Source organism: Echeneis naucrates, chromosome 1 (assembly GCF_900963305.1).
Source record: "Echeneis naucrates chromosome 1, fEcheNa1.1, whole genome shotgun sequence".
NCBI classification, from domain to species: Eukaryota; Metazoa; Chordata; class Actinopteri; order Carangiformes; family Echeneidae; genus Echeneis; species Echeneis naucrates.
In genome coordinates this window covers 6,429,763-6,456,815 of record NC_042511.1, presented here as the reverse complement: position 1 = coordinate 6,456,815, position 27,053 = coordinate 6,429,763, and the positions used below count along the sequence as shown (strand labels likewise).

The following is a 27,053-nucleotide window of genomic DNA, read 5'->3' as shown; positions in this document are numbered from 1 at the left end:
GACATGGATGAAAAGGCATGACAGTCACTTGAATGGTCTTAGGAGGTCACCCACTTGACATAAGCAACACGAAACAGTTGGCGGCTTTGCAAATCAAAGGTAGACTATCATTCACTAGTTCAGCCCCAGATTAATAGCGCTGACAGTTTTATAGCAAAGTGCAACTGTTTAAATAAAGCAACAAATGTACAGCTCCATCCGTACAACCATCTTGGGTGATTAAATTACAGGTAAATAAAAACAGGAGTGATGACTCAGTCACAGCAGTGGTGTTAATAACCATCAGCTCTACATCTAAATTAGTTGCCATGTTTAACTTTAGGCATAACAAAACCTTCGATGTAATGCCCAATACCTATATGTAATACATTTTCAGTATATCAGGGTGCTGGAATCTCTCTCTATCTATTGCCATCAACACTTCATGTGAATTGTTTAGGTCCTTTTCTCAGAATTGTCTCCGAAGGAATCTGCTTAAACTGACTGAGAAATTTGCATCAAGAATTTGAAGAGAGCAATAAAACTTAACTGTACTGGGACTGTCTTGCTAGCCGTGAATAATTGTGGCTGTAAATTTTGAGCAGCATGAATAATACAAATCCCTGTGAGTCATAAAAGCTTTCGGATACAGATTGTATTGCTTCTTGGCTTAAATATGTGCAGACTGTCAGTCATCAGGCCTTTCTGGGATTTATAGTAACTAATAGGTAGCACGAGGCCCATGTGTAGCCACGGGGGCCTAAATAGATATTGTTTCATGTTAGGATCAGCAACTTGGAGTTTGACTGTGTTAATTTAATGTGTGCCAACTTTTAAAACGTTTTCTTTCACATTTTGTAAATTGACTAATATGCAAGTATTTAATGCAGTCATCCTTTAAAAGAATATCTCCTATCCTCTGATTTGAGTATGTCTTTCGGGGAGTTATGTTAGAGGTAAGACAAACTATATTAAATAGAATGCTTGTTGGCATACAAGCACAACCAACCCAAAAAAGTTTTTGTAAAAAAACAAAACAAAACATTGTTTTCTTTGTGCCCTGAGGACATCACTTACCATTTGTGCTTTTTAAGGTAAGTAGTTGTATTTCCACTTAAATATATTCTTCTCATATGCTTCATATTCTGTGTCTCATTTTGATAATTGGAGTCAGTTTGATAAAGACGCTGCTAACATAGTGATCATATGTTTAACCTGATGACCACAGCACACATAGCTGTATAGTCGAACTAACACAGATACTAACTGTCATGTCACCATAGATTTTATGAATGAATCCAGCATACTTATTTGAGTATGTAGTAGTACCTGATCCTTTAACAAGGGCTTCTCAGGAGTGAGTGGTCATCAGCTGAACTGATTCACTTAAGCTTTTCACGTATTTTGGGAAATCCAGGTCAAGTATTCAGAAAGAGTGGTCCGAAAAACAGGTAACTCTATAAATAGTAAACATTTTTACTGCAGTATGTCTATACATATACATGTACAGTACCAGTCAAAAGTATGGACACACTTTCCCATTCAAATGAGTGAGACGCTGTGTCCAAACCTTTGACCAGTACTGTACATGTTATGTCACTGCAAACCTTAGTTGCTATGCTTCACAGAATTGCTAAACTAAGTTTATTTGAAATAAATCGGGTTTGGTCTGAAAGTGAGGGATTTTTTTTTTCTTTTTCATTTTATTCAACCAAAAAAAAGAAAATAAAACCTGTGAATATAGGTTAAATTGCTCTGCTGTGATGTATATCATGCATATGTGCATGCCCATGGGAATCTGATTATCTAAACCAGTAAAAAAATCTTTTGGGGGTTGTGTGTTTAGAAAGAGTTGTGATCACGTGTCCACATGTCTTTGCAGCATGAGGTGACAACGCTCAGTGCAAAGCAGTGACATCACTTCAGCTAGAATCTCTGATTTATGGCCTGTCAGATGGTGCCCACCTACCAATCGCTTTGGAAGAAAGACAAACACACCAAGGTCAGTCTTCGAGGAAGGTTCATCAATGTAAATTTTCTAAAATAGACTTTTATTCCTCTAAACTGTGTCAGTGGCATGTAGACATGCCGTCACCTGATCAAGTTGTGAGCTCTAAACTTTGGTTCCTGCTATTAATATCAAATTTTGCTCATTTAACATTTATCGTGGGATCTCATTTAGGTGACTCTGACAATGAAGTTTAAAAAAAGTTATTATTTGTCTCGTACTTTTTCTCATGGCTAAATACCTTCTAACATGCTAAACTGTGATGATGAGCGTTGTACCTGCTGTACATCAGCATTCTAGCATGCTGATGTGTTGCATTTGGCACTCCAGGAGCGCTCTCCTTAAGAACAGACTGACAGAACTGCTAACTTGGCTGTGCTGCTGTCACTAACTGATTTACGCAAAGTGCTCAGACACTTACTTTTAAGGGCATTTAATAATGTCAAATGCACAACTAGACATTGAGGTGTGTATATCTTCTTATCAGATGGGCCTTGCACAGTTGTTAGCACTCAGATAGTTGCGTTGCCGATCGTAAGACAGGATTTATGTGAAGGACCTGTTGTCTAATGTTGGAGTTGAGCATGGTGTCTATGCTGGTATCCATCACTGCACCGACAAGCCCGGTGGTTCATCCCGCATGACTCCAAGGCCACGTTACTGCTCAACTGTGTCATCAGCTCAAAAGAAACTTATAGCTTGTTCACTCCACCACAGTATGTTTGTCCCCTCTTAATGAATAACCCACCGAGGTAGCAGGACCTGTGAAGAGAGTATTTAAACTGTGTAATTGTTGTGTTTGTGAAGGGATTCTTTTAACTCTCTGGTTTTAGTTTGGTCTGATGTTTGGTGCTTTAGAATTGTGGTTGTGGTTCATAAAGGAAAATATTCTACTCTGACGATGATAATTAAAAAGTAAAGGGGAGAGAACATGTAGTTGTTTGTGAAGAGTTTGGCAGAATGAGCTGCAGTCTTTCAAATCCAAACACTTCTCACTTATCCTTTTCTATGCATGTTGCGATCCCCCCGCCCCCTGTATCCCTGCCGCCAACATCTCTTCCATCTATCAGACTGATGCATTGGCAGTTTGCAGAAGGTCACCACGCAAGGTCTCCTAACACCTGGTTGTTGGGATTGTTTCGCCCGCTCCAGCTGCTACCCTCCTGCAGTGGCACAGCATTTTACCGATCCTGCTAAGACCCCATCATCTGTCCTCACTGATTGAATGGGGAGCTCTGGCGGTTTTTCTCTGGTGGGGGCTCAAATCTCTCATCTCTTGTTATCCAGAAGCTTGAACAAATGCAAGCCTCATCTCCTATTAATCATGGCCCTTTTCCCACCAGTTATGCCCTCCACTGCTGGTGATAACATGAATTCAGATTAATATTATTGTTCGATTGTCGAATCACACGTGACAAGGGGAGCTGGTTTGATCTCAAACTTATTTGAAGGTTTTCATCTTTCTTTCTTGATACAGCACAGGTGTTTTAATATGTACCAAAACAAGACCTCATTGATTAAGCCCCTTCAAGGTTTCAATCTGTTGTCCATGTGGTTGGATTTTGTTTGGAGTTGTTACCAGTGAGTCACAATCTTTCTGCACTGAGGTGCAGGTGTAAGAATCCAGCATATGACTGCTGTCTCTGGCTTGTTGTTTGAAGCCATCAGCCGACAAATGTTCACGCTCCCAGGCCGAAGCCCTCAGCTCGAGGCTGGTGATGACACACATGCTCAGCAGACTAAGTGCCCGGACCACCCGGGCTTTAGGCGTCCTGACATTGTAGGTTGGCTGTGAAAAATAACAACAGAGGAGGAGAAAGAATGCCTCCTATGCACAGGGGTCAAGCTGTTGCCCCTGTCAAGATGAAGTTCAACATGTCTCCTGGGCCTCGTATGGGAGCAAAATGTTTGTTTTTCAAAGGTAAAGGGGATCCAGTCAAGTGTGTCAGGTCTCACTTTACTGTGTGGTGTGTGAGTGTGTGTCTGCAGATGCCGATGGTGACAATGTTTGACCCATTACAGGTTCTCCGAGTTGAAACACTGGAGGTGTCGAACACAAACTCACTCTAATCCAGTGATCTGAAGCCTCGCGTGAAAAACGTATCATTCTGTCCAACCTAATGTCAAAAGAAAAGCAAAATAGCAGCAATGCCGTCTCTCTGTTCATGACATTCTGGAGAAACAGTGATAGATTTACTGCAACTTCTTTTGCTTTTCAGCTATTTGAGGTATCTGTTAAACAGATTGTTGCATTGATTTCTGGGAAGACAGATGGTGGTGTGCATGCTTCAAGACAACTGAAGGAATGAACATTTTTTCAGCTCGGTAGATCAAATTCAGTATAGTGATGTCCTTAGGGTACCTTTTTATTGCACGTAGGTGCCAATGATCTCACAGACATATTTCTGAGTAGTTTTGTTTTCTTTCTGGCCATAGTTGAAAGTAGCTAAAATAGCATGAAATGCTTGAGAATGAGACAAAATACCATTTTTTCCCCTGCCAAAGCAAAAAGACAAATGTTGATAAATCTGTCTGCTGTGTTTATAAGTCTAGAAAATGTTGCATGATTATTGCAGACATCATGCTGTATACTGTACGTACTGTTTGAGTTTGCCAAAAGAGCTATATGCTGCACCCAGAATAAAAGTGAGTGCTTTACAGTGCACTTTTTCACGAGCACGTTTTCATGAGTACCTTTTAGACCAAAATAATTGCACAGCCCTTCACGCGTTTTATATTTCACGTTTGCATGCTGAGTGAATCTGCTGTTGCCACTGTGTTCTGTCTCCTACAGGGATTGCAAGATTGTCTTAATTATAATGTATTTAATCTTGTCCTTTGTGCTTCGCTCAATTGCAGACTCCCTGCTACACTGCAGTCCTTTAGTCCCATGCAGCCCCATGCAGCCCCACGCAGCCCCACGCAGCCCCTGGCCTCCCTAGTGATCATTATTGGCTGTGATTGACACGTCAGGATGGTGTGCATTTCATTGATGAGAATTTCAGAGCCCTAGGGCTCATGATCTCCTCAGCAATTGGTGGTACGTCACCCTACAGCCATCCCAGTGGGGACACTCACAGATCAGTTTCAAACACTCTGTCACTTTCTTCACCAAAGGAAAGCTAAACTAACCTGCCACCAAGGAGCCTGGGAAAGAGGGACACAACTGGAGGTAAAGACACCTCACCACCCACTGCACGAAACCTTTTAAGGATTGTGAAGTTTTAATCTAACTGCTCTGTACTCTGAGCATTTGTGTTATCGCCATTTGAAACTGACTTTGAAATATTAAAATTAGAAATTATTATAATTACAATTAAATAAATGGTTTCTCAAAGTCTCAGAGTGGAAATAGCAACATATCCCTCACACCCTCTAATTTAGAGCTGCCTCAGCAATGTAACCAGCATGTCTTATGTACATATTGCTCTTAAGGATAAGAATAACATTAATAAAATTCCAATATATTGCAACGCTGGAGAACATAAAATTCTCAGTGGTAGATTAAAAAGAATCAGGGATATGTATAAATCTATGTCATCCATGTAAAAGTATATTTTACAATTATGGAGAGATATTTAAAGTTTTCAAGTTGGTGAAATTGTTTACTCTGCAATCATGATTTCTTATGGTGTGTAACAGAAAGCCACACTTCCACGAAATCCCATTTAAGACTTTGTTAGCAGTAGTCCCAGTCACAACTCAGATGTCAGAAGTCAAAGTTTCATTGATTAAAATCACTGTGGAGCCAGTTTTGTTCTAATTTCAACAATTGCATACAGATGAATTATAAGCACATATTTCAGGGGTTTTGAGTTTCTATTTCTTCTCCCATTGTGGATGAATTATTATTTTATATTACAATATAAAAAAATACAAATGAATATTCTTATGATGTAATCATTAAAAGACAAACAAAACATATAATGGTTGTTCTGCAGGAGATTAACACAGTCCAGGGCCTGTTATTTGGCTATTTTCTCTTATTGTTATTTCTACTGTAGACACAGTGGAGAAAAGTTTGGGAGCATGTGTAGTAACCCTAACCACCTGTGCCTTGAGAGTGTCGACTAAATTGTTGACCATGCGGGAACCTTACGGTACTATTCACTCCCGTGTTGGAAAGTGTTTGAGGTGTGGGCTCCAGTGACCTCCAGGCCATATACCATGAAAAGTTGTTATGCAGTTATGCCAACCATGTAGATGTTTAAATCAAATCACTGGGAATCAGAGGTTGGCGGTGGGTGGAAGAAGATTGGAGGGGATGGGGAGAAAGGAAGCTTGTTCTTTGAGGCATGGTCAGATGAGAACCTGCCGGGTGGTGGGTGTGTGCAGTGACTTGAAATATGTGTGAAGAAACGTGTGTGTTATTCCTTTCTCCCTGCTACTTGCCTTCCAGTACCTCCCCTCGTGGTGTGTCGTCAGCAGTTTATCTCAGGGCCTGGCACGAGCTGCGATAGAAAACGGTAGGAAATCTGATCCATATGGTGGCACTATAAAGCTCACTGTTGATTTGCAAGCTTCATCGAAACCTGGTCAAAACTTCATCACTCATGACTGGCAACCTCCTCTCACACCGGGTCACTGCGCTCTGAACCTCTCACTCTCAACTCCACTTATCGGCCTGACCCCAAGGTGCCTCAGCAACAGCAGCAGTCTTCAAAGCTGATTCTTCTCAGAGGGGTAAGCTATTTTTTCTGTCCACAAGTGTGGGATTTAATTTAGATAACAATCTATGGGTGATCAGAGTGGATCCTAGTAGTAGCTAGCAGTCATTTTTCATGGCTGCAGGTGCATAACAAAACAGATTACAAGTAAGTAAATGTTTTCTTTTTGATTTGAATACTTTCTCTCATGTTTCCACAGATATGAAGGTACTGGGCCAGGTTGCTTTCTTGCTTTTGCTCGGGGGAATCTGGTGTCAGAACAACCGCAATGCAAAGGCCAGTGGCAAGTCCACCAAGAAATCTACTGGGAACCAAGGAGATGTTCAGTCACCCCCTGCAGTTGATCTGAATCCTGGAAGCACTGGAAGCACTGGAGGCACTGGAGGCACCGGAGGCACTGGAGGCACTGGAGGCACTGGAGGCACAAGGGTTGCTGGAGGTGCTGGGAACACACGGGTCCCTGGAGGTGCTGGAAGCACAAGAGTCACTGGAAGCACTGGAAGCACAAGAGGTGCTGGAAGCACAAGAGCCACCGGAGGCACAGCTGAAGCAGGACGAGAGGGCACTGCTGCTGCACGAGCAGCTGGGCAACAGACAGATGATATGAGGCTGCACTTCCTGAAGAACACCCAAGTTACGTGCAATGATGGAACAGCGGCTGGGTGAGATGTTTTGATTATTTTTGTTTATGATCTGCTGAGTCATACAGCGATTTACCAGTTACATATAACATCAACGTTTCTCATGACTATCTCCTAATTTTTGTTCAATTGTGGTTCCACAGGTTTTACCTAAAGGAGTTCAGAGGAAGCCGCCGATGGTTGTTATTTCTGGAAGGTGAGTATTTAAAAACCCAACTGGATAATTTTGGTCCCTAAAGGTCAACTTGTTTTGGCGCGATGCCCCCACTGGAATTTTCATGGGGATGTCATCTTGTCCCATCATCTTGTGTTTTCTCCTTTTTTGGTTGTTGCTTGTCTCTTTGATGGACTTCAGATGGGGAATATTCATGTGGATTGTTCCTCCTTCAGAGTGAAACCGATCCACAGCAAAAGCATTTTACCAGGTTAAAGTGAAAGGAGTTAGGCTTTGTGAGTGTATTGCTCTATGCAATAGTGTTGAGTAAACTGGTTTTGTTAAATTTATGAAGTCAAAGTCAACTGCTTCATATATATCATAGTGCTGTTGTATTTGTAAGATGCACAAGATGAAAGGCTGCCAAAAACCAGGATCTGACATTTCGTTAACGTAACGACTTTGTCTTCTGCATTCAAACTGTGAGTAAATGTATGTAAATGTAAATGTATCAGCAAACCAGTCAACAGGTGCATTGCTTTCCCTTTTCATTCCTCACAGGCCCAAATGATGGGCTAATGAAGGTCTCCTGTGCTGCACAAGATATCTCATATTAGTTTCTATTATTTTTAGGTGGCTGGTGCTGCTACAGCAAAGAGACCTGTGATTCCAGGTACCAAAATATCCCCCGACTAATGAGCTCAGCAGGGTGGCCCCAAACAAAAAGAGGTAGGTCAGCTGGCCATGTTTTAAAAAGCATGTCATACATGTGCCAAGAGTGTGACTTTCTTTACATAATCCCTTTACATAAAAGGACATCTGTCTGGTCTCTGCTGGATTTACAGGAACTGGAATACTGTCCTCTCAAGTAGAGGAGAACCCACATTGGAATAATGCAAACATTGTGTAAGTGTCTGTGCATCCTTACTGTTATTGTTGCTACTGAAGGTGTCTGTGCAGATGGTCGACATTTGTGAAATGTTCACAGTGCTGTGCACGTTAAAATATAATCTAATGGCTGTCATAATAAAAACTCTATGGTCTTTTTGTTTGTACCTCAAACTGATTTTCACATAATTGATTTTTTGGTACCTGTGACAAACTAAAAGTACTCCAGACCTCAGGAGACCTGTAGAGTGAGAATCCTCTCTGGTCTTTTGTCATCACACATAATTTGATCTCTTGTTGAAAATCTTCATTAGTGCAGCTGTAAAGTAAGACAACTTCATTGAAGAAATAATGCAGCCCTCCTTTTACAAATGAAAAGAAGAGGGGAAGGAAGGTAGGAATAAAAGACTACCTTATAAAAGACGCCAAAAGACTCATCCACGACACTTTTGGTGCTTTATTTGATGGTGGCCAGTAGTTTGCAGTGGCTCATCGTATCCTACCCTGAAATGTGACAGATTAGACACCCTGCAGCTCGATGAGTTAATTTTTTATGGGAGAAAGACGTTGTTTTGATGGTGTCTCACTGCTGCAAACAAACAAATGCACCCTTTTCTGCAGGTTCATCCCATACTGTTCAAGTGATGTATGGAGTGGCACTGGACCTGCCCCAACCCCTCCTCCAAGGCCACGGCAAGGCAGAGAGAAAGAGAGAGAGATGAATACAAATGCAAGTAAGTTTAATCACATTCTCAAAGATCTTTTTGATAGGATGTCTCATAACAGTGGCAGATCTGTGTCTACCTTGGTGAAAAGAGGACACAGTTAGTCACAGTAACCTTTCTGTATGTAGTCCTCCCAAACATTTTCTTTCTGTATTTTTTATCAGCTGAGTATACCTTCATGGGATCCCTGATCATCCGCGAGGTCATCAAAGACCTCATCCCCAAAGGAATAAAGCAAGCCAAAGTTGTAATGCTGTCTGGTACAAGGTGAGCATGTTTTATTACTTGGCCTACGTTGCTGATCACAGCTTTTGGACGGGAGCCTGCATCCCTGTCCCATCTGGACCATGCCTGTGGCCAACAATAAACATTATTTTTGGTCGACAATAAAGATATTCATTGATTCATTTAGTCAACTATGGACAGTGACATAATGTCTATTAAAGGGCCTTGCACTGTAATGGTGAACACCCCCCCCAGGTTAACAACATGGCTGCCGTGACACCCCAACCTCTAAAACAAGATACACTGTATGAATGCAAAGCTGCTAAATTTCCACTTCCGTATTGGCACATGCTGTCAGTTTGATAGCCCAAACAAAAGCATCTCTATTACAGCCAAACTATTTACTGATGTTTGCGACCCCTACAGCGCGGGTGGGACGGGTGTTTTGCTGAACATTGAGCGAGTAGCCAGTCAGCTGGAGCTGCTCGGGGCAGAAGCTCAGGTCCGAGGACTTGTGGATTCTGGCTGGTTCTTAGAGAGTAAGCACCAGAGATCACCTAATTGTCCTGAGACTGTTTCCTGCTCACCTGAAGACGCCATCAAGATAGGACTCAGGTTAAGATGTGCATCCTTCTCACACCGGTACCCATTCAAGGCTAGGAGTCATTGGACAGAGGCAAAATTTGAAAAAGTGCTTTTACAAAGTTTAGTTTTTTCTTTGGTTTTTAAGGATTCGTACAAAAAGGGGTTAAAATTTGTGTTTATGAGATTTATCTTTTTTTTTTCTCAGGCTGTGGAATGGCATTGTTCCTGATAGATGTCGGCAACTCTATAAGAGAGGAGAAGAGTGGCAGTGCTTTTTTGGACATAGACTTTACTCTACCTTGACCTGTGAGTGCTGCTTGGTACCTAGGTTTGTCATGGTGTATATAACACTGATTTCTGCAATGTGATATTTTACAGTTTGATGCATTTGAAATACTAATGGCCAATGTTGGTGAAACCCTCTTGAAGAAATACAAAGATTTTAGCTGGCAAACATTTGCCTGCAGGCAGCACAGCGGCATAGTGGTTAGCGCTGTTGCCCCACAATAAGAAGGCTGCGGGTGAAGTTCCCCGACCTGGGCCCTTTCTGTGTGGAGTTTGCCCGCACTTAATTTTTAAGACACTATGTGCATAATTTGTCGATTTGCAAGCTGAACTTGACAATTTGCAAATTGTTCTCCAAACAAAACAAGCTATTGGTTTGTGTTCCCTCCAAAACAATGCCAAGTGGTCCAACATTTTTCTTTTTGCTCAATTTTGCTGCTGCTAATAAAGACAATGCTAATGAGAACTGTGACATTGAGACAAAACAATAAAGTCATGGAGTAAACCAATATGATTAAAAGAAACAACGCTCCCCATGAGTGACTTGTTTTTAATGAAAACACACTGATTAGAGTGGCTTTCATGATGAACTCCATGTCCCCTGCAGCCCCACTGTTTGTTGTGCAGTGGCTGTTCGATGAGGAGCAGTTGAGGGTGGAGAACATCTACATGGGAGGGCAGAGTCTGTCTGAGGAGCAGTGGCAGTACATACGGAACCTGGGCCAGGAGCTCAAGAGCTCCCTGAGAGATGTCACGTAAGTTCCCAGCCACTGATTTGGATAAACACAAAATGATAACAGCAGTTCCAATACACACCGAATAAAATAAAGTAAAAAGAAAGATGAATCGAAGTGTACGGGTGCGTGTGTGTATTTTTCAGAGCTGCATTTGCCCCGTCCTGCCTTTCCCACACAGTTATCACTAAAAGGTAAGCGTTGCTAGCTGAAGCCTCTTTTGTTTCTTGTAAGCTGCTTGTTACTTATTGAGATTGCACTGCTGTCTCTGCTTACATGTTCATCCTGTCACTTCATGTTCAATGCAATTTCACACCCTAACCCCCTGGGTGCCCCTTGAACACACTCACTTTTGGTGCACTAATGTAGGACCTCAGGCTTGCGGTTGCTGTTTTGCTGTTAGCTGAGACACCAAAGAGCCAAAGTATCCAACGCAAACTGCAAACCTTGTGATGGGAGGCTGCATTATACTTCCCTGTTCTTAGTAACTTACCTATTCTTTTGCCTTCCTTTTTTTTTCTAATCCCTGACTTCTTTTTGTTCTTTTAGTAATTGGATGACTTTCCAAGTCAGAGGCACCTCTCTGCCGCGGGCACTGCAGTGCTGGGATCGGAGTCTGGAGGCAACGCGTAACAACAGGACCCCTGCCAGAGGTTGTCCTTTCCACCTGGTGGACACCTGTCAGTGGCCCCAGTGCAACCCCACCTGCCCAGCCCTGGTGGACCAGGCCACCCAGCAGGAGCTCACCCTGCTCCAGATGTTGGTCGCCATGGGCCTTGACCTCCAGAAGCTCGGCTTAGATCCCCAGGGAGCTGAAGGTTCTCTTGCCAGCATGGTCAGCAATGGTGGCTAAGTGTAAAGGCGGATTGCAGCCTAAAAGATGGCCAGGCAAAGGCTTAGGAGGAAAAAAATATGTTGAAATTTTAATGTAACCATAGAAATAGTACAAATATCTGGTTACTGCATCTTGTGCTGCTCAGCATTCCATTATGCTCCATGTGTGTTTAATTGGTGACTTCAATGGTGGGTATGTCGCTGTAGGTCTGAGTGGTTTGGCTCTCCCTCTACTGGACACCAGGGGACAAAGCTTTAGGCGTTCACTGTCGGTGTTTCACTTCTGAGGAGTTTTAGCAGATGGCTTGGCATACTGTACCATCTACACCAGACTTTCATCCCGATCACTCAACATGAAAATTCAACTGCAGAACAGGGTAGTAGAGTTTAGGTTACTTTAATGAATAGAGGCACAGGCCAACTGTCAGATGCACAAACATGTTGATTAGATGGGAACCATAAAACCTCTGCACACCACATACTGCAGTAGTATTTGATATTGCTTCAAATAAAGGTTTATTTATGCTCTTTATATGTAACAGTTATACTTTTGATGAGTACTTATTAGTATATTTCTGTGTGGGCTGGTATGAGATGAAACTTCAATGATGTTCTCACAACTACTGGATGATCTATTAGAAATATACTTACATATATATATATATATATAAATATACTACAGATTACATACTGCAATCCATCAAACCATTTAAAACCAGCCTTTTTCACAATGTCATGCTAGTTTTCCCAGGCATTTGCAGATGTTACTGTATGTTATATTTCCATCTAGGTACTGTAATAACTATGTCATATGATAAGGATTTGACTTGTACCTGCTGATAATAAGCATCAGACTGAGTTGTTGCACGTGTAAGAAATAAAAATAAATTGGCTCTGACAATATATTCTGCATTTCATTCAAGTCTGTTTTTTTCCATTTTAGCGGGGCTTTTCTTTGTATCAGTGATGTTTCTTCTTCTGTGGTGGCGGTGCACTGTTGACCTGCTGAGGATGGTTAAAATTCACAAGTTCTTTTCGTTCTAGAGCCAGACCAATACCCCCAGGTGAACAGAGCGGGAAAGAGTCGCCTGAGCTTCTTCACAGCTTCTCCAGGCCACAGCCACAGAACAAACCGATCTTCTCAGATGCACTGACAAGATCAGACAATGGACAGCTCAGAGAAGTCATCAAGAGCTGGCAGAAGATGGGTTAGGGTTAGTTAGAGTTGATCATTCCTTACTGTTATTGAGGATGTCGAGCTGATGCTACAGAGTGCTGACAGCACCAGATTTAATCTGCTTTACCTGGTCATCCTCCCAATTTTTTTAAGAAAGTCTTGCAGTTCTTCTTTCAAAGCCAATTTCACTTTAGTCACTGTAGAGTTGACTCGCTCTTCTTTTACTTTTGTCTCTTTGTGGACTGTGAGTGTCGCCAACCTTGATTCCTTTTTCTGGCATATTTTCTTCATGCTGTTGACTGTGATATCCAAAACATCAGAAGCAACATACCACAAAGTGGGCAGGTGGACTCTGTGGGGATAACAAGGCCAATACCTTAGCAAGAAAGCCCTTTAATATCTGGAGACAGGAGACACAAAACTGTTAACCTTCTCGTAAGTCACTCATAATGGATGCGGCATCACTGGAACATCAGCTAGATGGCTGAGAGAGTCCAGCTCCTCAGACTCTGAGCGTTGCTCAATCATTTTGGTGGTGAGATCTCGCAGGATTCTTGCAGGATTCCTGTCATTGTCCTGACAGCTGCTCATGTTGTCAGCAACAGCGAACATCACTTCATCAGCCGCTGTTTCCAAGAAGGCCACAAAGTCTTTTACATCAGCTGCCCATCACCTCCCGATACCAACACCTGGCAGCAGACTTGACCTCTGATTACTCACTCTCTCTGATGTCTTGGCATTCAGCAGCCAGTGCACACAGAGCCACGGTCACCTACTTCTCGACATCTCCCAGTCCAATGATTGGCACAGAGTCCAATCTTTGATTTAAATAATCATAAAATTATAACACCAGTTCCAATACATACTGAATGAAAATCAAATATCGAAGTCTACAGGTGCGTGTGTGTATTTTTCAGAGATGTTAGAGTAAGGTAAGCGTTCTCTCTTTCCTTTATTTGTAGGAAAGTTCTCAACACATAATGTGTGAACTGATGAATCCCCGTGGATAAGAGGTCAAATGTCTTCTTAGACAAATCCAAGTCTAGTTGCTTTTGTTTATGCCTCTACAGTTCATTTCTTCCTTCAGATCAACATAGGAGACATGTTTTGTCTAATTCACCTATTTAGATTTTATTAATTATTGTAAAACCCTGAGTTATGAAGGTATGTCCCCCCTATGGTGGACACAAGCCACTGCCCCTTCTGCGTCCTCCCTCTGTCTTTGGAGTCAGAGATGATGGTGATGGCAGGCCAGCCCACTCTGACATTCATCAGCCCTAATCAGAAAGCTATGGGTCACAGAGGCTATGTCCATCCTAATTTACAGTCTACGCCTCAGTGGAACTTTGACTGAGAGATTGTTAATTTTAAAATGAAAATTGGATTTTATGAGTTCTTCCTGTGTTACCTCACACCTGAGGGAAACCTGACAGATCCTCATCCTTTAGTTTGCCAATTAAGGCCTTATGCACGGCAGAACAGACTGGGTGATGATCTGACCCTGGTTGGTTTCAGTCATCTTTCTTTCAATAAAAACAATCAATCTTGGCTAAAATCTATAGACAGTGAAACCGTTCAGTGTTACTGGTTCTTTGTGTCACTAACTTTCCTGATATCAATAGTTTTCCTTATTATTTTGTGTCTTTCAGGTAATACAAATTCAGGTATGCAACCAGTCCTCTAGCCTCAATAATCACATCCAAGTCAAGAAATGTCAGCATAGATAAAAATCATAATCACACTGAAAAGCCATGGCGACGTCATATAGACCGTCAAACTGTGATTAACTCTGTTTTAAAATGGGTTTTGTGTAGATATGTGTTATGATGTTCAATGCCTCCCAAACAGCTGATGTCCTGTTGCTGAGACCAGGGATCAAAGCATGCAAGAGTAAATTGACTAGCAGCCCCATGTGGCTACTGGTGTCATTACATACTGGAAAACAGATGTCTGGGTGGCTGAAAAGTTGAGATAATTGACAACTTCACCAACAGTGAGGCACGACTCAGCTAGGTTCAGCTGGACAGGCTCAATCTCTTTGTGCCTGCTGATTGGCGCTATAATGCACTGCTTACAAAAAAGGCTGCCAGCCAGCTGAGCAAGGCGTAGCAACAGTAACCAAGGAGGTCAAACTTCGATGGGTGAGTTTGACAGAGAAAATAAATTCAGGAAGTAACAGGACCGTGAAATAATTAATTAAATACTGAAATAATTATATATGTTTTCACTTTTAATGAACTGGTATATTAAATTCGGCCTCCTCTTCCTCCATAAAGCAGCTGAGTATTTGTAATATGTCAGAAAACCTGCACAGAGAAAAAGATGTCCTTTGCTTCTATCTTTCTGGACTGCTAACCTGTTGATTATAACAATAACAATTGTTTCAGACAACTAACTAGCACAGACACGCAGACAGTTCCTACAGATGATGCATACACAGAAAATGTTACATCTACCCCCCCCCCCCTCTCTCTGTCTGTGTCCGTTAGAGATCACTGGGTCCTGTGTTTAGGGAGTACTGGACCAGCTCCGGTGTTGCCACAGCCCTCAAGCTAGGATTATAACCCTTCTTCCTCTCTTAGGTCTATGTTTGCCTCCAGGAACACAATTAAATTTAATAACAAGCCAGGTTGGCAAAGAAAGGAAAGAGAAAACCTATTTCATCACTGTTTAGCCCAGGACTATGAGCTCATTCCTCTGTTTAACCTGTCTCTGGTACAGCGGCAAACTGTCCATTACTGACTGTTCGATCAGTCACAGGGATGACAGGGACACAAAACAGAGAGAAGCCTGTTTCATTTTGTATGCCTGAGGGACACATAAGTTACTGAGGTACAAAGACCAGCAGGCTAGAGAAGAGAAGACAGAGAGAAAATTGATTGTAATTGCAAAAAAAAAAACAACAACAAAAAAACAAAACAAAACAAAACAAACAAAAAAAAAAAACACTGTTATTTTCAGTTTGGAGAAAAATGTGGTAAAAATATTGCATTTGATTTAATTTTACGATCGTTTGTCATCTTTCATTCAGTTGAAAATGATTTGATATGGTGAAGACAGCTGCATCAGAAGGGGGCAGATCTCGATGGATGCAGTCATTCATCCTGAATGTTGGGTGGCGCTGCTTTACAAATCTGAAACTAATTTACCAAAGCTCTCACTAACACTATTTGACAAGTTGCAACATTAACATTTGTATACATTGGCCCAGTAAAACGTGTTCAGGCAGCTCTTTGTTGAGATTGTCAAAACTACATGTGTATTAAGAAATACTCAATAAAACCTCTCAAATTAATTCTTAACGAATTCACAAATAGACTTTATATATTTGTCAACAAAATATCTGCAATTTTATATAATCTATGATGGCCCAATATTCCCCAAAATTCCCCATCAGGAACAATAGAAACATCGTTTTGATGAGGGTGCGGGTCATCTTCCCCTGAGGAAATCTTTGATTTTTACCCATATTTCAGTGCGGTTCCTTTCTACTTCCTCTTTCCGCCATATTGCAGAACCGGTAAGATGTCTTTTCCACTGTCACCTTCAATCTTTAGAGTATCTAAAGCATCAGAATGTTATAAAGTGAATTTATCCGACCATTTTAAAGCGAATATATGCAGATATGATTTGGGGGGATTATCGTTTGGATCGGATGAAGGGATTTGTCACATTTGGGCTTTAGATTTGATCCAAGTGTCTTTCCGTACGGCCCTGGATCGGGTGCGTTCACAGCGCCTTGAACAATTGTTGGCCTTACCGATGAGAAAGCTCCTTTTTACGCCGAAAAAATGAAACTCCCAAATTAACCGGGGGCATGATTGTGCAACACATTTTGTGCCTGGTTATCGTAATTTTAGCGTGAGCTCTGCGCGGCTAATTTAGCCGGTGAGGCTAAGTAGCTGCTGTCTGCTGAAGGACCATGCTCTAATGGGAGTCTGCTCAGTGCCGGACTCTTCCACCGTGTCTCAGTCAGCAGCAGCAGCAGCGTCTGCTACCTGCAATGTCAGCTGTTTTTAGGAAACACTTCAAGTTTTTCACTTCTATTAGTGAAGGGTTGGGGTTAGCCTAGTTGCTAATGATAGCGTCCGATCCAATAAGGCAGCGCGGTTTTCACAGTGCTAGCAAGGCTGTGCTGAGTTTCAACGTTTCTCACTCTGAAAGTAACAAGTTCAGGTTTTAGTTTTGGGGTCGTGTTTTTAAAGGAAAACCAACTCGAGGGTTTGCTCCAGTAGCACAGACTAACGAGAAATGGCTCATCGCTGTACTCTCGACTGGTAAAAGTGTGTGCTTACATGTGAGGCTCGATTAGGAACGCAGTCACCTTAGTTCAGGTTCACCTGTGTTGTGTTTAACCTTCACCTTTCCTCTCTGTGTCTGTCTGCAGGCATCATGGTGCGCATGAACGTTCTGGCAGATGCGCTGAAATGCATCAACAATGCTGAGAAGCGTGGGAAACGCCAGGTCCTCATCAGGCCCTGCTCCAAGGTTATTGTGCGCTTCCTAACCGTCATGATGAAGCACGGTGAGTTGCAGCTGACTGAAGACATAACAAATCTGTCCATATAGTCATGTCCTGTCTGTCATGCCATGTGTGCTCCATCGAGTCTGAGGAACTTGCTCATTGAATCGACGAGGGGCTGAGTTGATGTCTTTGGTTACTTATGCCCCCAGGTTACATTGGTGAGTTTGAGATCATTGATGACCACAGAGCTGGAAAAATCGTCGTCAATCTCACAGGCAGGCTGAACAAGGTAAACCTCATCTGCCAAATTCATCAACCTGTTTGCTTACCTCTTTCTTAGAGGTTTTAAAAATTTGTGTTGGTGTTATCCTGCACATAATGTACTCAGGAAAACGTCTGCAAAAAGTCTCTCTATGCCGCTCCAAGCACATGTGCACACACAAGGATTGTAGTCATTCAACTGATTTGTGGAAACATTTTACATTTTTTAATGGATTATCAAATTTAAATTAGATGAAACATCAGTATGCAGTCTTGTGACTTTAAATGTGAATGTGTTTTTCACCTTTCAGTGTGGTGTGATCAGTCCACGTTTTGATCTCCAGCTCAAGGACCTGGAGAAATGGCAGAACAACCTGCTACCCTCAAGACAATTTGGGTGAGAATCTCATGCACTCACTCCTTCTTGTATTGTTTATAAACTGACACATCACAGTAGTGTATGGTGGGCATGACTAGCTATGAGTTGGGCCTGAAGCTTGTTGACGTGAACCAAGTCCAGGTGGTCAGTGATTTATGGCAGTAATGTGAGGTGTATTCTGTCATGGTTAAAACTCTTGCTTTGTCCTCCATTATGCTTGATAAGAGAAATTGCCTTTGGGCTTTAAGGCTAAGATTATCAATTTGATACTTTTTTGGGGGGTACTACTGATGGATTTTTTTTTTTTTTTTTTTAAGTGCCGTCTGCATTGGTGTTGCATATAGATGGATAGATCAGTGGACAGATTAATCTTTTCTTGATTCAAGATTCCTTTTGTCATTCATTCATACTGTTACACCTTGCTGTACTTTGGTCAATGCTTGTTTTTAGGGATTCTTAAATTCAGATTTTTAGATTGCTGATCAAATCTGGTATTTCTTGATATAGAGAAAAATGAGCAAAGACAGTTTTTTTCCTTTATACTGTTATACTATATCTACTGATAAACATTACTTTGCAAATAGCAAAAACATTGTTTTGAAAAGATGAATTACAATTGGACAGTTGCCTAGTGCCTAGATGTTTGGATGTTCCCCTTGTTTTCACACATCTGCTAAAGACTTGTGGAACCAGTAAATAGCTGTCTTGTCTGTTGCTGCACTTTGTAACAACTGATCCACGCGCTCTGTGGGAGATTCCTCCTCTGTATTAAAAGCAAAAATCCATCAGACAGATGGATTAATTAGAAACGGTTGGGTAGATGAAATGGATGAGATAATCATAATGTAGAAATAATAGAGCCAATTGTCTGAATTTCAGTGAAGAGAGCAGCACTGACATAGGATATCATCAATAGTATGTCTATAATAAACACTGGGGACCATTGTATGCGTGCCATCAGGACTCTAACTCTCAGGGGGGACTGAGTATGAATGATAAAGTATTTTCACAAGCAGTTTGTAGCATACACACTCTTACTGGCCTGTACACACAGTGATATCTGGTATTTGGAGACATTCCCTTAAATGTTTAGTTGTATAGACTAACTGGTATTCATGCATTATTAATTCTGTGAGGCTGATGGTTAAAGATTGACCATGTGAGTTTCGTACGTAAACCGGGAAGTTGTTTCAGAAAGTGATGTGCACTTAAAGAACTGTGTGAATATTAAATAGGAGTCAGTCTTACAGGTGCATTTTATGTGACAGTTAGGGGGGTGGCTGGAGCTGTTAGACTGTCATTGTTTTGTGTATTGAAAATGAAGTTACTTGGTGTCAAGGGGAGTGAGCAGTTTTGTAAATGTGTTTGTTCACTGCAGTGGGTGGAGGTTGATTCAAAGCTTCAATTACTGAATCTGTCATCTGCAGGTGATCAGTGTGGTGACTGGCTTCATTTTTTTACTTCAGTCTGTTTTTGTTTTGTCTTCTCGGCGACGTGGTCAAAAATAACTTGCTGTGCGATACTCACATTTACTGTCTGAGATGTTCTGAATAAATCAGCTTGTTGTCAACGGGACATCATCCTCTGCCATTGGCCTCATCTGGTAAACTTGGGTGAAACACAGGTCATGAAGTAGGTTTGAGCCATACATTTTTATAGAAGCCTGTTTAAATAGAGAAAATTTCAGAAGCTTCCATACTTAGCACTGATTGTTGGTCTGAAAACAAGTTTAAACTTGATGTCTTGGATCTCGTGTTTGCCCACTGTGTATCTTAATGTCACATTGTGAGTTTGTAGTTTAAAGAATTCAGCTAAAAGTTTGACTTTTCCTTCCACAGATACATTGTGCTGACCACCTCAGCTGGCATCATGGACCATGAAGAGGCCAGACGGAAACACACAGGAGGCAAAATCCTTGGATTCTTTTTCTAAAATGTAAAGAACTGCAAATAAAAAGCCAACCAGGGGAATGCTGGTAGTCTGCTGTTGATTTATTTCATTCAAGAGTTTCTGTAGAGAGAGAGCCTTTTTAGAAGGTTTCAACTTTTTTCAGTTTCAGTGGCTGTCCTTTGGATGAGGTTAAAGTCCTTGGTGAACCCGGGGGTGTTGTAACGGGATTAGAACTAAAGTTGACACCATGATCGAAAATACTGTTCACGTTATTCTTTGCTCACTGTTTGCTGTCAAGAAATCAATTACATATACACGTAAACGTGACGGCTGCAAGGTATGACTGCTTACTCATGCAATCACCTAACTGGCCAATCGTGGCAGCAAAGTCAGTCGCAAATTGATGTTGACACAGGTCAGCAGCTTCAATTAGAGTTCACTGCAAGCATCAGATGGAGAAGCAAATTCATGCGACTATGGAATGATTGTCCTTTTTGAAGTCCAAAAGGTTCTATAGAAGATAAACTTTCAGCAAACAGTGTTGCTGTGTAGTATTGAACATATGACCAAAGCCCCAAAAAGGGGAAAAAAAGATGGGGAAAGCGTAATTTCAGCTGTAATGTTAAATCAGCACTGTAGCCAGTTTCCATGGCAACGAGGCACAACTCCTAATGTGTTAATATGAGGCCTAACTGAAGGAGATGAGCCTGTGCTGTAAATGTGAGGACAAAATGAAACTAAACAGGACTGCACCGATACTTGTCTCCACAGACATAAACGATGTTAACTTTGGATTTGAGGTGATAGCAGGGGTCGGATGAAGTTCCTCTCTGGTCATTTCTTTTCAGCAGGTGGTCTGTGTGTGTGTGTGTGTCGGACTGAGAAAGTGAAATAGATCCCATCAGTCAACCCACTGTCAGCAGCTTATAAGGAAAAAATTCCAAAAAATGTGGGCATCTTTGCAGCGCAGCAAGGGGGGAATTTTTTTTTTTTTTTTTTTTTTCTTCCACGAGCAGGCTCGTCCCAGAGGACCATGTCTGTAAACACCATCCACCTGACAGTGAACTAAATGTGTGCACTAACTTCAGACAAACCTGAACTAAGCAACATCCATGTAGCAGCCGCTCCCTTCTGGCGGCTGGTAAGAGCTGCAGTGCCTCTGCTGCACAACTGGCAGCTTGTAAAAAGCCCCAACTCTCCGATCCGGCAATCCTGTCACCACTGTGACCTTTTCTGGACTCCTCAGTGTATTTTGTCGTGTCCCCAACCTCTGTGGTTTCTGGCTGCTGACTTCGGCAGCACATTCTGTAGAGGAGAGGTAACAGTTTGCTAATGCAGTAGCTCTGTCCAAGTGCTCCTTGTGGGCCACGGACATAGAATGATTTCGTCCCTCGTGGCTTCACAGCACTTAAGCGTTGCCTTGTAAAGAAAAAGAAACATTGCCGCTGTTTGAAAGACTAGGGACACCAGCCAGGATACCAGAGGCTCAGAGTTCAGAGGAGCTGGAGAAGGACTGCCGGCCAGCCTTATGGCATTAAAGCATCAGGAGCAGCAAATTAGTTTGCAAGAAATAAACCAATTATTTAGATATCTTGAAAACACTTTGATACTGCTGGTGTGCCTTAAAAAAATGGTGTAGTGGAAGCACGGTTTGGATTTTGCTGAATGATGCATAGACACAGAGCCACCTCCAGACTGAGCAGGATCACATTAAGAGTGAAAAATGCTCCCTCCCTCCCCTCTGTTTTTCATACTTAGAACTTTCTAATGCAGCAGAAAAGGCTTTATAACAGTCCCTGAAAGAGCACTTCAGCCAACGCACTGTCTAACTACAGCGTAGAAAAATACTCCCCAGGTGGGAAATTTGTAAAAAAAAAAAAAATAATAATAATAATAATCTGCTTTTCAGAACTATTTTCTGTCAAGCTTTGTTTGGTGGCATTTACATACCCTTTGGAAAGGCAGAACAGGTAATATATGTGAATTTCTTGTGATGTTACTCAATCTTAAATTAAATGTATGCACGGAGGCGGCACAAGAACCCGAAGAACTCAAAATGTTCTCAAATTTCAAATAGGAACATGAGTATCAAAGGAAGAAGGAACGTTGACCCCAGCAGGGCCGTGTCCCAACAGTTAGTGATGTCTTCAGCTCATTCTGATGTGTCCTCCCAGAGACATTTGGGCATCAATGTCATGGATACACAAACCGCCAAAGAGAAACGTCTGTCTTTTTCACCATCAGATTTTAAGTTCTAGGTGGTTTAATAACCGTCCGGTAGCCTCATGGATTAAAAAGGAAAACCAGTGTTCCTTTATCAGACTGTTAATGCTGATGCATAACTGTGGACCGAGCATTTCCCTGATGTCGTCCCTTTTAGATGTGAAGTCAAAGAGAAAAAAGTTGAACTGCACTGCCAGCTGAAGAACAAAGTTGATTCTGGGCGACAAAACTTTTCTCTGCTTTTTCTTAACAATTCATTTTCTGAGGTTTACTTTTGGTCTTTGTCTGATCTGTGTACATATATATATATATATATATATATATATATATATGTACATACAGATCTTTTACATTCATAAACCATTTAGTTAACAGCCTTTAAAAAGCCATAGTTGGAGGGTTAGGAAGTTTTTTTGTGTTATTGCTAGTGTTGTAACCAAACCTATGGCCTTAATGGCCAATATTCATCTACATTAAAGTGCCTTATTTATTGAAATTAGTTCTTTTATCTACTAACTGAAATTCAGCTGTTGACCAAAAGTTGAACTGGAACATGGATACAGTCGAATCTGTGAAGGAAGAAAATTTCTAGAGCGCACTGACATTTAAATTACTTCAAAACCAACTCTAAAGCAGCATTCAATCCTTCCATGTGTTTCAGGGCATAATTACTGAAAATAATGGTAAATATTTTTACTTGATTTTACTTATATTGTTCATGTTTCCAGTGTTCAGCCCATGGCCAAAGTCAGTTAAATGTCAACAGCATAAAGCAAATCAAACATTTGTCTGGTTCACACACACCCAAGATTTGTGAAAAATGAGCAGGAGGCTGTCCACAAGGGTTAAAGTCTTTAGATTTGATAATATTCAATCAAAAAAAATATATAAAACACCAACTAAATTATGTTTCTGTCTCTGTTGTTGTTGCCCCATAAAATTAAATGTAACCTCCATACTTGACAACACCAGATGAATCACACTGATGGTTTGTCGCAGTCGGAGGCAGCTCGATCATTCTTGACTCAGTGTCTGATAGACTGTGTTGCAAACATTCACGCACAACAGACACAAAATAAAGATACTGAAGTATTAACCAAGTTTGGTTAGACTCCCATCGTGGGTCCTGAAGGGGGAGAGAAAAATCATTTGCAGTTAGAAACATATCTGAGCCCCAACCTCCCAGTGATGCAGCGCCTGAAAGCAACACGCCGCTGTACATCAGGGGACTGGCAGCCTCCTCCTGCCCGTGTTCCTCCAGTCTTCACCATATGTCAGCTGGATCCCTCAGATATCCCTGAAGGGTTTAAAGCTCACAGTGGAGGAGAAGTGGAGATGTGTGGCTCGCCATACAAATAGAATACATTAATACAGAAACAAAAAGTCTGCTGTTTGGCTCGCTTTGATAGAGAGCGCTACAGGCAGAGGGAGCAACTCAAACTTAGTCGTGTGTGAGGCTTTGTGCAGACTGAAAATGTTACACTTAGTAGGACATGATGACACACAATGGCATGCTTTGTACAAATGTGTATAATTTCACCGTCTGAGTAACGTACAACAAATAAGAGTGTGTGAATGCTCACTGAATATAAAACAGGAGTCACCTTCATGCTCTCTTGAATTACATTTCCAACATGAGGCAGGTTTTCTATACACCGAGAGATCATTTTTATTTTTTTAAATGCTTAACAATAACACCTTTAACTTTTTGTAAAAACTACTTAATATTAAAAATATTAAACAGCAAACGCGCAATTCACTCCTTTCCCTGCTTTTCCATACTCCCATGCACCTCTGATCCCCTGTCAAACCACGACTCTATAAAACTACGCAAATTAACTGTATGTCTTTTCCAGTAAAGGATGAATGATTCGCTTTTAAATTAGTTTAGGAATGTTTTTTCTTTTAACAGTACAAAAGCTCTTAAAGTCATATTTAGGGCGTTTGTTTTGAAGAAAAAAAATAAAGCATCCTAAATTTTACTTCTTAACTGTGATCATTTTAGCTAGTGTGTGGAGTAAATGCAATATGCGTTTCTTTAGTGCCAACATAGGTCAGATTTTTGTTCTTTCTGTAGATGAAGTGCCATTTGGTATCTCTGTGTTACTCTCCCGGCGCGATGGTTGATGGAGCTTCAGTGAATTCAGCAATTCGGTGCTGCAAAGACACTTTACAGCTGACACAGATGTTTGTACAAACATCGCACCCATTACCGTAGACAGCTTCAATCATCTTCTCGCTGTGATGGACACCCATATCTGGCTGTAGTGTGGGTAAGTGTGTCAGAGCAGCACCCTCTGCCTCCTCTGCCTCCCTGCAGTTCCACTCATGAACACTTGAGGGCAGTAGAAACATGCCTCATGCTGAGTCTCCCTCCTCCTGTCCTGGACCTCATACTGCATGCTGGCAAGGCTGGTTGGGAAGCAGCAAGACTAATTATGATTGATTCAGAGATAACAGAATTAATATTGGAATATCAGTAAAAAGCATGAAATGTAGATTCATCTGAAAGAAAGAAATTTCTTTTTTTCTTTTTTTTCTTCTTTTTTTTCAGTTCCAGATCATCTTCTGCCGCCATAAATCACTTAGCGGCTCCCGAGAAATGAGGGTGAAAAACAAAAACAATTAGAAAAGGTGAGTGAGAATGTGCAGAAGTCAACTGAGACCTTTTTTTTTTTGTTGTTGTTGCTTATACATTCATAAAATAAATGTTCTCTTAATCACAAGATCTAATGAAAGTGGGAAACAAAGACTTGGATAAATCTGACTCATCGACAGCGTCAAGTTAGAAGGACGGAAGCAGCTCATCATGTGATCAAAGGATAGGAGTTATTTAAACTTTGATCAACCGTTAAATTCACAGCTAATCTGCATTTACAGTGAGAGCCTGGCAAGAAGCAGACAAAAACCTCTCCATTAGCAAGAACAGCAACACAAAAGTAATTCGAGCTTGTAAGGTTACCAAAGTCTACAAGGCGAGGCTACATCTGCACAAACACGTCCTGTTTGTGTTGCCATTACTGCTGTTGCCAGAGATCACATTCTGCTTTCTACTTGGAGCCATGTGATTTATTCCACCACCCAACGCGGCTCCGAGAGACGACGTATCTACAAAGACCCGAGGATAGTCTGAAATAAATGGTGACCAGCTGAGAAGAAGATATGAAAATGTATCTTTTGTAGAGCGAGAGCGAGAGAGAGAGAGAGAGGAAGACTGCTGTTCCCACCCCAATATGAATGATTGCACCCGTTCCAAGGAGAAATAGAGGGCTGTGCATTGTCATATGGTCATTTCACTTATCTCATGTTTTTCACTCTCTGCCCTATCTCTGTCTATATGCCTTATTTACTAGGGCGAGCCAGGGACGTGAGAGCGGTGCTGGTGTATTCACGGTGTGGAGGAGTCTGGTGTGCATATGATGAATGAGATAGTTAGGAAACAGTGAATTTATGGCTGTGAATGCAGCCATCCATTCTGCCCTGCAGTGCCCGGCTGTCCCCAAGGGCACTGTGCTCCTTTGGGTCCCACCGATGGGGGTCCCATCTCTTCTGCTGCTGCAGCTGCTGCCGTGGAGGCGAAACTCCTGCTTCCTGGTTGTACGTAAAGTGATGGTTGATCAGCAGGTAAATAACCACAAGCTGCGAATGGACACATAGTGACAGGGAGGCCGGAGAGTTGCTGTTATTCATTCGCCTTTTTATTCGTCCACCTTGAGCATTGTGGTGCTGTTTGGCCTCTCACATGGATGCAGCTTCTTTTGCTGTAAAAGAAGTGAGCAGTGTTCAGGCTTAAATAATCAATTAATGATGAGTGACTATGTGATATTACCTAAAAGTCATAGATATGACAGTTTAACAAATAATATAGCAGCAAACATTAATCTTCTGTATAAATGCCTTTAACCTGCATTCTATCTAACGGTTGCCATTTGATTTATTACCTCCCTAAACATTTTCCTGATCTTCTGTCTTCAATAAAACACGATGCTCATTTATTAAACAACTGTCCCTTTTAGACAAAAATAGAATGAGGCAGGGTATGTATTAGGATGTGGCTATCATGTTATTGACAGACTGTCCCAGAACCAGTGACCTGCCTGACAGTCAGGATAGAGTGCAAAGCAGGTCAGATTCGGCCCTCCCAACTCCTCAGCTCCATATATGGTTTCATAAAATTACAAACTTTCGGCTTCAAACTGCAAGTTAACAAACTAGATTGGAGAGAGATGGCAGACATCAAGCTGGATAGCCGTCACACACCCTCTGATTGTTTTGTAATCCCGTCCCTAGGATTGGTAACTATGTGTAGAAGGTTGTGCGTGCGTGTCCCTAAGAAAACCATCGTTATTTCTAAATGCACAGTTACTGGCTGCACGTGATATGACACAGTGCTGTTAACAGAATTCAAATGAATGCAACACTCTTCTCCTCTTCAGACTCCATAACGAATGTCCCCGTTTTCTTCTCTGAGACCAGTCTCATCAAATCTGAACACACTGCTTTGCACTGTTTCATATCCAATGAAATGCTGAATTGAACTGTACCCGCAGAACTGCATCGCATGTCGTCAATGCTGTATCTCATTACGTTCTCTCATGTAATCTAATCCCATCAGAGAATAGTTTTTTATTCTTTAGACGTCAGGCTGCTGTTCCTTACACCTCCTGTAAGTCCCGAGCGCCGACCTGCATCATATACTTGACAGACATTTTCTGTGCAGCCACTGCTTCAGGCTCCCATCTGCCAACATCCGAGTCAGTTTATTATTCACAGGTGGTGAATCATCCTCTTTAAGGTTGTGTATTCCCTGTATCTCAAAAATAAAACAGTTTTTCTATTATGCCCCCTGAACAGAACTGTTTTCTCTATAAAGATTATGCGAATACCTATCGAAATAAAACAGAGCTCTCTGTAAGCCAGGGCTTTTTACTAA

At 41.6% G+C, this 27,053-nt stretch overlaps 2 protein-coding genes across 2 annotated transcripts; both read left to right on the top strand.

Annotated features, from left to right (window-relative positions):
• Positions 1 to 6,071: 6,071 nt before the first annotated feature.
• notum2 (notum pectinacetylesterase 2) lies at positions 6,072 to 12,510 on the top strand. The gene is made up of 13 exons (XM_029510110.1): positions 6,072 to 6,087; positions 6,387 to 6,453; positions 6,795 to 7,316; positions 7,439 to 7,491; positions 8,083 to 8,178; positions 8,295 to 8,355; positions 8,959 to 9,071; positions 9,227 to 9,329; positions 9,714 to 9,902; positions 10,078 to 10,178; positions 10,765 to 10,912; positions 11,038 to 11,085; positions 11,441 to 12,510. The coding sequence occupies exons 1-13, from the start codon at positions 6,072 to 6,074 to the stop codon at positions 11,742 to 11,744; spliced, it is 1,821 nt and encodes a 606-aa protein (XP_029365970.1). The 3' UTR covers positions 11,745 to 12,510.
• Positions 12,511 to 16,375: 3,865 nt separating this feature from the next.
• On the top strand, positions 16,376 to 19,939 carry rps15a (ribosomal protein S15a). Its single transcript, XM_029503738.1, has 5 exons — positions 16,376 to 16,422; positions 17,290 to 17,427; positions 17,577 to 17,656; positions 17,940 to 18,025; positions 19,846 to 19,939. The coding sequence occupies exons 2-5, from the start codon at positions 17,295 to 17,297 to the stop codon at positions 19,937 to 19,939; spliced, it is 393 nt and encodes a 130-aa protein (XP_029359598.1). The 5' UTR covers positions 16,376 to 16,422; positions 17,290 to 17,294.
• Positions 19,940 to 27,053: the final 7,114 nt, after the last annotated feature.

Coding starts and splice junctions, on each gene's coding strand:
- rps15a (XM_029503738.1), top strand. CDS start 17,295: ATGGTGCGCATGAACGTTCTGGCAGATGCGCTGAAATGCATCAACAAT. Junction 17,428..17,576: donor AACCGTCATGATGAAGCACG/GTGAGTTGCAGC, acceptor TTATGCCCCCAG/GTTACATTGGTGAGTTTGAG. Junction 18,026..19,845: donor CTACCCTCAAGACAATTTGG/GTGAGAATCTCA, acceptor TTCCTTCCACAG/ATACATTGTGCTGACCACCT.
- notum2 (XM_029510110.1), top strand. Junction 6,454..6,794: donor ACGAGCTGCGATAGAAAACG/GTAGGAAATCTG, acceptor ATAACAAAACAG/ATTACAAGTAAGTAAATGTT. Junction 11,086..11,440: donor CACACAGTTATCACTAAAAG/GTAAGCGTTGCT, acceptor TTGTTCTTTTAG/TAATTGGATGACTTTCCAAG.